The following is an 11,236-nucleotide window of genomic DNA, read 5'->3' on the forward strand; positions in this document are numbered from 1 at the left end:
AGAGGGAGCTCTTCTTAATATTTTGACACCAAAATCATGTCGATACACCTTACCGACTGCGAGTAAAGCCACCCACGCTTTAACTTGACAGACTGTATTAGCCATAGCTTTCTCCCGTTTCAAATTAATATTGTAAAAATTTTTATGAATACAAATATTCTGAACTGCTTTAAATGGGAATTAATGAACTCAGCACAGACTTGTTACATCATTTTCAGCAGACCTGCATAGTTTAATTGGTGTGAGTTTGATACTGGGATTTGTATTCATGCTTTTGGTGGATCAGTGTTCAGCTCATAAAACTGGAGGAAAAGAGCGTAGTTTTACTGCTACTCTAGGATTGGTTGTACATGCAGCAGCTGATGGAGTAGCTTTAGGTGCTGCTGCGACGACATCACAAGCAGATATTGAAGTTGTCGTTTTCTTTGCGATTATGTTACACAAGGTAGGACAATTTTTGTTTAAACTTTCGTTCATAGAACCGTAAGACTACTTTTTCACGTAAACAATTAGTGAAGTAAGCTAGGACGGGCATGATATAACTCACATTTTTTATTCCTTGGTACTCATGGTTCATATGGTATATTTTTCCGAAAAAAATAAACTATTCCTAATTAAAAAATTATTACGAAAATTCTAACGGTCGTTCAAGAGAACCCATCTAAGGCACATTCAAGGGACCTTGCTTTAATAATTTAATAATTTGAGCAGCGGGGCCAGCACATATTTTATGTATGGTAGTAATTCTTACCAAATCCGTCGGAAAATGTTTTAAAACAAACTTAAAAATGGTCTCCAAGGAAAAGCGAGGGACAGCCAGGCTGAGAGGCAGAAGAGAATTAAGTTAAAAGAAGTCACACCCAGAGTTTTTCTAATTTAAGGGAAGCTGAGGGCTTATCGAGAAGAATTCGAGAAAAGAATCAACGGAAGATTTAATGGTTACGAAAAACGGAAAAGAATCTAATATCCTAAGAATGCTGGAGAAGGGAAAAGAGGAACGAAAAAGCCTTAAGAAGAATTTAAATAGAATGGAAGCAACGTGGGATCGCGGATTAGGGGAAGCGAAACAAAGCTTAGAAGTCCTATATAGAAACTCAAGAAAGGGAAACAAGGAGAAATAAGAACAATGTGACAAGTACGAGCCTAGACGCAAAGGAAGGCAGGGAGACAGAGGGAATAAAGAAGCTATTAATCAGTGTCAATTGTTCCTCGTTTACCTTGGAATAAAGGATTCTTTAACTATTGGAATATTTGAGGAGGTATGGTTCATCATTCGATATGTTGATTTTAGAGCACTTACTCATGTAAATCATACTAATAAATAAGTAGAAATACAAACTAGGATTGTCTCGTTTTGTTTTCTCACTTTTAACTGGATCTGTTCAATAAGAAGAAAATGTACGGAAACTTTTACATAAATTTAAAAGCTCAGCCCTCGTCGACACAGCTATCGCATTTTCACCTTAGTATACGGCAGCCCTATTCATTGACGCTCTTTCACGCAACTTCTTGGCATAAGCTGAGTTGTAGGTAGTTAATTAATAATAATTTAAAACAGACGTTGAACTAAATTTTGTGAAACCCCTAGTAATATAATAGAATTAGATTAAATATATCAATTATAAAGTTCCCTTGATCAATTAGTGGGCAAAAATTGTATGACTGAAAAATATTTAATTTATTACAATTAAGTAATTAATATAAGTACATATAGGGTAAGTATGGGTATTATTGCGGATGTTCTATTTACTGCGGTTTCAAATATAAATAATGATTTAGAATGTTCTGAATATATATAATGCTTCGAAGTAATTCAGAAAATTATTAAGTGATTTATTTATACTTATCACCAATAAGTATTTGGCACACGATGGCACACGATTTGCCTTGATGAATGGATTACTGCGGATTTCCAGGTGCTATATCATAACCTCCAAACTAAGCTTTCTTAGTCGCCAGTGATAATGCCTGTCAAAGTCGCAGTTTGTCTCTAATATTGCAATATTGTAATTTTAAAAAATGATTAATAAATTTAAGAGTAAGCGTAACTTCAATTTCCCAAAATATTTGCAAATTCACTTAAAATAAAATCGCAGTATTACTAGCGCATTGATTGGATCACCGCAGTAGTTGGTGCGCAGTATATCATGCAAACCCGTAGTAAAACGCACATAGAACATTTTTTTTAGATTCGTATTTTTCACGTAAATATGATTTCTTTTCAGGGCTTAACGACTGAATTATATTAATTAAATGCCAAATCTTGATTCACGAATTAATGCGTAACGAATGTCTCCTTCAAACGCTTGTTTTTTTATCTTGAAAAGTCGTCTTGATTTTTTGTCCACAGTAATACCCACCCTTACCCTATGTAAAATATAATAAGATCCTATTAATTCAAAGATTTAAACATTTTTTTACATTCTCATCAGAGAAGTTATTAGATTTGTGTAAAATTGGACCCCCAGTTTTTGTCAAATGTTCACGTTTTGAGACCCTCTGAATCCGAAAAACAGGTTTTTACGAATGTGTCTGTCAGTCGGCCGGTCTGTTTCTTCGTGGATGGTTTTTTTTGTATCACAGTAACTTTCAAAAGACTTGACTGATTGGATTTTCCTTTCGTAAACTCTTTTAGTGTCTTAAAATGAAGGTCAAGTTCGTTAGCCAGCCATTTTGTATAATTATTCAAAAATCGAGGACACATTTTGAAAATTGCAGAGGCCTCTTTTTTCATGGTTCAAAAATTCTTTTTACGGTTGTTCATGGTATTGAAAAAGACGAATATGTTATTCTAATGACTTTTTTTGATAAAAAAAAAGAAAATACCAGAGTTATAGCTTTTACAAAATTCCAAAAAACACACGAAAATTAAAATTTTAAGCCAAATAACGCACGATATGAAAAACAGTCAAGAAAGGAAAAACGTTTCTTTTTGAACGCCCAAAAAGATTATCATAGCAACTTTTTCAATTTTCTTGAAAAATCGAAATTTCAAATTTTGATAACATAAAAAATAATAGAAAATCAAAGATTACATTTTTTTATTAAACTGTTTTACAGTATTTCAAAGGCAATAACAAAAAAATGGTTGAAATTACTTTACTTGCATAGAGTAACATTAGTTCAGGATATTCCAATATTAGACAATTGACAAAAAATAATTATAAACAAATTATTTGTTGAACAAATTTTTTCTACGATTTTCCATAAATATACGTTTTTTCAAGTTATATTACAAGAAATTTGAATGAAAATAATGTTATATAAAAAAAGTTTCTCCTATGATTATAATTGTTTATATTATAATCAAAGTTAATGTATAAATGCAGTAATCATGCATTTTTGCACAAAAATATTTGTTGTTTTCGATGCAAATTTTGTTTAATTAGGAATTTCGTGATCATTTTAGCAAAATTCATAATTTGTTAATTTTTCTTATGATTTTTTAAACAAATTTAATTAGCAAATGCATTATTCCGGTATTTGTCGGAAGAAAAATTCACGTTTTTCAAGGCCAGTCTTTTCAGTTGGTAACTTCATGATGATTTCAGCAAAATTCATAATTGGTTGATAAATTTTATATTAAAAAAAAATCAATAAACAGATGCATCATTCGGGCATCTGTCGACGAAAAAATTTTTGTTTCGATATCCTAATTACAAAACTTGACATAGAAAAAAACTAATTTTTCTGTAGACAAATGCGTGATTAATGCCTTTGTTGATCAAATTTGTTTAAAGAATTCATAAAATTTATCACATTATTATGAATGTTGCTGAAATTTTAATAAAGTTCCCAACTGAAAAGACTGGAATTGAAAGACCCAAATTTTTCTGCCGACAAAAGCCCGAATAATATATTTGTTTATTAAATTTGTTTTTGAAAGATCATATATTAATTAACAAATTATGAATTTTGCTAAAATGGTCATAAAGTTCCTAATTTATAAAAATGTAAATAAAAAAAATGAATTTCCTTCGTAAAATGCCGGATTACTGCATTTGTTCATTAAATTTACTTACAATATAAAGAATTATAATCTTAAAACAATTTTTTTGTAATAAAATATTGTTTATCTACAATTGTTGTGTTTATTATATAATATTGGAACATCTTTATCTAATTTTACTCTATGAAACTGAGGCGATTTCAATCATTTTCCTGTTATTGACGAGCACCGGAAACGTCAAATAGATAAAATGGCCATTTTTTCGTCATATTTGTTTATTTAGAAAAAATTGAAAATTCTCTTAGAAATCTTAACAGCTTTATTTCAAAAAAAAATTTCGTTTAGATCGCTCAATATTTGTGGGCTGTACGTTATTTTGAACCAAAAATGTCATTTTTTTCCACTGTGGGCCAGGAATGTGAAGATGAGATCATATGAACTCCAACGTAACACAACGCTGCCGAAGGTTGGATAAGCTTCTCAGCATAAAACATTAAGCAGCTATGACTTTTGTTTGAAACTAATCCCCCCCCCTGCCCTTCAACCCTCCTTAATCGAAGTTTCGTGGGTCACTGTGGTAGGGATTTAATTAAGAAGTTAAAAAAAGGTAAAGATGATGTGTAGACCGTATGTGCTACGTTTAAATCGTAAAAATGAAATTGGAAATGAGCAAATTCAGTTTTTGAAAAACTGGCAGAAGTTGAAATAAAATGTTTAATAACAAATTTTGTTTAAACAATGCGCATTTTTTAAAAGAGACAATGAAACTACGTCTGTTTTAATGTTAATGCATGTTATAAAATTAAAGCCATACCCGCGTGCCAAAAACATGACGAGTCACTTGTGAAATGGATGCAGAACGCTGTCATCCTTTGTTCGCTCTGTATTCTTAAGACACGAATGTTTCGCTGCCCTGAAGTTTTGATGTAGTGGTGCCTTATGGTAAATCCCGGTAAATCGCACCCGTGACCACGTCTCTCGACCGTGTGTTATATATCTGAGAGCATCTAAGTGCTTTGCATAATATTGTTACTCTTGTAAAAAATATGGAAATGTTTAGCCAATTACTTCAGAAACAAAAGTACGCGTATGGAAATTATAACTTACAATACAAATAATTTCGAAAGTAAAATATCATCTGTGGAGACAATTTTTTGAATCATCTTTGATGGAATGTTACTCATTAAAAATCACAAAAATATCTTGTATTTTGGTAACCGGGGACATACCCACCAAGAGGACCTGATTACATTCAATTGGCTAAAAGAAATAGTAAACCCGATCGCCGGGTTGTGAGAACATCAAAGCTCCATGCAAGTGTCAGAGCTAGATCTCTGATTGGGAATGTAGCTGATGCCCGTAAATCTCTTTTGAGAACTCCGCTAAGCTAATTTTTTTAAGTTCGGGACAAGTCCCCATGCACAGTGGCAGGGGCGAATTTTCTTTATAACTTAAACGCTCTGATAGACTATAGAAATTTTTTTCGGCGAATTGACTTAGAAGTACCTCGAATCTATGCTAGGCATTATAAGCCATTCTATTTACGGCTTTTAAACTCTGTATCCAGAATAAAATCGCCTGTTGAATCTATCTTTTCAATGTCGCGCTCAGACTCAATAATAACTATTAACGAATTTATAATGCGATTTCGGCAACTTGCAAATGATCAATGTACATATTACGGATGCCTAAAATTTAGACTTCTTTTCAGCTAGATATTATTAAGTAAAACTGTATATCGTATAAAACCCTAAATTGGCCTTTGGCTGTGGGGTAGGAATTCACAAAATAAACAAAATTATCTATATAACATTTGTTTTAATACATGTTGTTGTTTTAAATAAAACATTAAATAATGAATATTGAATGAAAACGCGACGTAGGATAAGAAAGTCTTTAACAATATTTTGGAAGAAATTAAAAATAATGTAGAAAATGTTTGCTTTTTTGACAAAAGATAAACTTGTTTTACAAATCTTTCAAGTCTTGTAAGTGATAATAATTACGAAAAGGCAATAATGAAGCTTGATTCCGTATGTTACAGTACCGATGATACAGAAAATGTTTACTCCGAAAAACGTAGGGAACTTGAATTGTTGTTTATTAGAACCAAATTGTGTAATGTATGTATTCATAGTACAAAATAAGCTCATAAATTCATAACAAAAATATAAGAAGAGGAAAGCACATAAGTTGATTCTTATAATTAACGATATTCCAGATTTATTTAATGACTTCTTTGGATTTGTCATTGATATAATTGGAATGTATAAAAAACACGTTTCATGGATAGGTGGAATTGTGTGAACAGAAAATAAAATAATGTTAAGTTTTTTGCTACAATCCATGACTGTAACACTTATTTTCAGAGGATCAATTCCAAGTGCACCACCCTGCTGGAAGTTAAAAGATTCAAAAAGATATAAACGTATAAACAGAAAAACATAAAGATATTCAATCCTTCCCAAATGCACACTTTGAATCCCACAAACGCCATCTTTTTCTTTCCACGCCCTATACGTCGTCTCTACTTAGACCTATCTCTTTGTATCCCTGACTCTACCCTTTGCAGTCACAACTATCATTTGAAAAAATGATAAAAATTATCATTTGATTAAACAGTGCATTCTATAATTAGAAAAAAACTCTTTTCTCTCACTCTGAACATCATACAAGGAGAAACCGGGTAGACTTGAAAAAGCTGCCTCCCAAGTACCTGTGAAACTCATTGGCTGAGCGCCAGGTTTCGCGCGGATGCTATGGGGTCAGTTCTCGCTACCTGCATTCATGGTATATTTTTGCTTTATATTTATCTAAATATTTATATATTCAATTCCCTCGTAACATTTTCGTCAATTACTCGATAATGGACATTTAATGACTGGCTATGAATTATAGTTTTGTTTACAATATTTTTCTTATTATAGTTAATGATATTTTATTCGAAATAAAAGTATCGCCAACCAACGATTTCGGAATGGAATAAAAAAACATTTAAGTAATTATCAAAAAAATTAATGGAAGAAGTCGATGAAATAAAGTTTTTCCTTACCAATTCTAATTAAATTACATTTTTTCTGAAAAAAAGATCTCCTTCACTCCGCTGGGAATCGAATGAATTAAAAAATTTTGTGATTAAACTTTTTCTGACAAAATTATATTGAAATTAAAATTCTTCAGATTGTCACGGTCTGTCACGATGGAGGCAGGGTGGGTTAATTTTGACTATTTTTAGTGTCACGAGATTCGTTGACGTCCCGTAGCTAGCTGATTCTTATGTTCCTTCGCTGTCGTTAGATTCTCGAGATGCGACATTTTAAAAACATGATAATTTTTCAAGTTTTATAAATATATTACGTAAGGAAATTACCATTCATTTTTTCAATATCCTCGTGAAAAATTTCTTCTGTAATCTGAGAATTTTTAATTTTGTACGAAGTTCGGCTTTCTTAACCTGGTTCGTTGGGATTGGTTAGGATTTATTTAAAAGGTGAGCATTTGGTCCTAGCTCGAACTGTAATAGTATTTATAATCGTTGTATTAATTTCAAAACTAATTTCACTAATCTGACTCTCTAATTTTTATTTATATTAGTTAGATATTCTGTATTTCAATAATAATTTTGTTTGAGCGGGATAAGAAATTTGGATTTTTAGCTATCTGCAATTAAGTCATAATATGGATTCGAGTTTCCAGTACCTCGTCCTTGTAAGAGTTTTTGACATAAATCTGAGTTCTAATTTAGGTTCTTATTTAGTTGGGAGCTTAGGTTGATACTGTAGTTGGATTCTGGGTAGGGATCTAGATATTTGGTTTTTTGGATGAGGTAAGAAAGGGAATAAGCAGTTGGATGCAAGAAGGGTCGCACAGGTTTCCAAGATCGAACAAGTTTCATACAGATAGATCCAAAATGTGGCTTCATAGGATGTTTCTCTATCGTTTATAGGTTTTAAAGTCACAAACCTCGAAATCGTTGCTGCTTATTTTCTCGAAATATTCACACTGATGTATTCAATTATTGTAACCGTTACAGAATATCAAATGAGCAAATAACATCGTGATCGAACCTGCTGTGAAGCAGTGGACTTTACGAAATTTGTATTCTTTTATGTCCCGATGTGTGGGTTTTTCCTTCTTTTTCTTCTTTTCATTTGTGGCTTTTTGCTATAACAGCAAATGGCCAGAACTCACACAAAGACAAGAAAAGGAAAATTGAATAACCGATCAGTCAACTTGTCACTTTTAATATTCAACCTCTCAACATAACAAGAGCCACTGTCTCATTCACGTGACCAAACGCACGAAGCAGGTGCATCGTAATCTAGTACACCAGGGAGAGAAAGGTATAAACCAGGGATAGGCAAAAATGTACGCCAGGGATGAGACGTTATGTACACTAGGGGGGTGAAGGCATATACACCAGCGAGGGGAAGATATTTATTGGAGGGTAAAGTATGAAAGGGAAAAATCTTTCATGGCTGAATCTGTACAAAAGCAATAAAATTATAGAATGGCATTACAGTTACTGAAAAAACCCACCCAACTCGCTTATTACTTCGCCATCCCGTTAAAACTATCACCTATCGAAGAGAAGGTGGGGCAGGTCGCTCAGCTTAGCTCCGCAATCGCAGTCGACAAGGAAATTTCAATACATCCAACGGAAATAAGGGCCCGTACACATATGAGAGATCTAAGCCTAGTTACCAAGTTGATCAAACATCTCGGAGAACGGATTTCCACGAAAGATGGCCTTTTAGATTTTTTACCTTCCCCCCTTAAAGTAATCTCTAGGGTTATTAGACTTCTCACAATAAGTCTAAAGCCAACTCTACCAGAATTCGATGTCACTCTTATAAGTCCCAAAACATCACCAATATGCAAGCCGGACCTAATTCTGAAATTCAACAAGGACTCGTTACCAACAATGCTAACATCAGCCGGAATCCAACACAAGCCAAATATCGAACCGCTAGAGAACTCGCGGTAAAGTAAGTGCCCAATCTTATGGGCCCGTTATGGACTCTGAGGGTCGGAGAAGCGGTTTTCAATGCAATTAATCTCCCGACTTAGAGTCTGAAAAAATTACACAAAGAGAGCCATTTATATCCCGGATATACTTCCGTGTAGAAAATATCACATAGAGCTCCGCCGACTTGATAGAGGAGCCCTCCTGCAAGGGAAGCCCAAAACTGTAGTCCATCTCAGGAACGCAAAAGAGAGAACCAACCTTATCAGAGCCCAAATCTACCGAGCCATCAGTAAATATGCTAACCGATTCTTGATAAGACACAGAGTATAAGATCAGCCGAGACGCAGTCAATCTCAACCCTTTAAAATAACTCCTCACAGCTATCATCGAAGTATGTGGGTATGAAAGATCTTCCGCAACTCATCAACACCACTTGAATCGAGTTAAAGGAAGAAACCAGGTCAGACTTGTCAGCTCTAAGTCTAAATTCCCTACCCTTCCTGAGTCTCCCCTCATTCTTCTTACATTTTTCAGAAATTAATTGAAGTTTCGGGATCACTGGATTATTCCTGCAACTGAAATTCCTCAGAAAAAAACGATCAGAAAGGTATGCTTATCTGAGAGCAATGGAAGGTTTATTCGCCTGAGCCAAGAGTACGTAGTTAGGAACTTCACTGACAATTATTTTCGACAAAATAAAAACTGGGAACCTTTTTCAAATAATTTTTGCTGAAACTCGACATTTTTTAAACGTTCGAACTTTTTTTATACATAAAATATCGGCTTCAAACTCTGAGAAATGCAAAAGCCGACATAAAACTGCGTTAAAGCACAAGGTTTAATAATAAAAGATTTAAAACAATCTATTTCAACTAAATCTCATCCGGAACACAACAAAGGACTCTTACCGTAGGACGAGCCAGCTGTTAGAGCCTCGTCTACTATCGGTGAGAAAATCCGAGTCCCCTGGCTTTGACGTTTAAAAAGTAAGTAAAGAAAAAATGGTAGGTTAATGAAAGAGGTATCATTTTAAAGGTGAAAATGTTGTACGTTAATGAGCCGAAAAGTAATATTCCAAAAAAATTTTTGTAGCTTACAGATCTGAAAATCTGATGGAAAGTATGGAAATTTGATAGTTTTATAAACAATTTAGTCTAAAGCATATTTTTTTATAAAAAAATAAGAAAACTCTGAAAAGTTCATGATGGTACTCAAGACATTTCGGAAAAGATTGCCGTCGAATAATTTGCAAAATATAAATAATTGTTCGTTTTTGTGAGTAAATATGCGACCGAAATATCTTCAGTTCTAAAGAAAATAATGAATTGATTTAAATTGGAGGTAGTTAATTGAACTATCTGTAATAATTTAAAATTTGAAGGAAGTATGTGCTTCTTGCTGTCTTCGTACAAATGGCGATATTTGAAGTCCTCTGTTTTCCTCACCACAGGGAAAGGGTTCGAAGGCCAGAGTGCGGCTCGGAGGCACAAGTTGGGTAGGTCGGCCTGAGAAAAACCGAAGATTTTCCTCTGGAAAATTTCAGATTGTAAATTATTATAGATAGTTCAACTAACTACGTTCAATTTAAATTACTTCATTATCTTGATTAAAACTGAAAATGGTTCAGTCGCATATCTATTTACAAAAAACGAACAATTATATATATTTTGCAAATTTTTCGACGGCAATCTGTTCAGAAATCTTTAGAATACCACCATGCATTTTTTCAGAGTTTTTCTATTATTTCTTCAATAAAAAACTATGCTTCAAAGTTCACTGTTTTTAAAAGCAATCAAATTTTCTTACTTTTCATCAGATTCTCAGATCTGTAAGCCACAAATCTTTTTTTGAATACTACCACTTTTCGGCTTATTAACGCACAACATTTGCACCTTTAAAACGATACCTCTTTTATTAACCTACACTTTTTTTCACCTAATTTTTCAACGTCGAAGCCAAAGAGCTCGAATTTTCTCGCTGATAGTAGGTACCGCCAGAGTTCGGATTTTCGTGCACATCTCGAAAACCGTTACCAGCTGATGCCGATGGAATTGATAGCCGAGTCCTTTGTTGTGTGCCGGCTAAGATATACTTGAAATATTTTGTTTACATCTTTTTTATTTTTAACTGTGTACTTTAACGTAGTTTTCTGTCAGCTCTTGCATTTCGCGAAGTTTGAGGCCGATATTTTGTGTATAAAAAAAGTTCGAACGTTCAAAAAATATCGAGGTTCAGAAAAACAATGTGAAAAGGGCTCCCAGATTTAATTTGGTGGGAAATAATTTTCAACGAAGTCGCTACCCAAATGAAGTACCTAA

At 33.5% G+C, this 11,236-nt stretch overlaps 1 protein-coding gene across 5 annotated transcripts in view; it reads left to right on the forward strand.

Moving 5' to 3' along the window:
- Positions 1 to 11,236, forward strand: part of LOC117170119 (zinc transporter ZIP9) — a 181,103-nt gene that overhangs the window by 98,331 nt on the left and 71,536 nt on the right. For 3 of the 5 annotated variants that reach the window (XM_033356658.1, XM_033356654.1, XM_033356656.1), the window contains exon 3: positions 219 to 445. In XM_033356658.1, the coding sequence (XP_033212549.1) occupies positions 219 to 445 (227 nt within the window). The remainder of the gene's footprint in view (positions 1 to 218; positions 446 to 11,236) is intronic. The other 2 variants (XM_033356655.1, XM_033356657.1) reach the window with 1 other exon arrangement.

The sequence above is a fragment of the Belonocnema kinseyi genome, chromosome 3 (genome assembly GCF_010883055.1).
Source record: "Belonocnema kinseyi isolate 2016_QV_RU_SX_M_011 chromosome 3, B_treatae_v1, whole genome shotgun sequence".
Classification (NCBI taxonomy): domain Eukaryota; kingdom Metazoa; phylum Arthropoda; class Insecta; order Hymenoptera; family Cynipidae; genus Belonocnema; species Belonocnema kinseyi.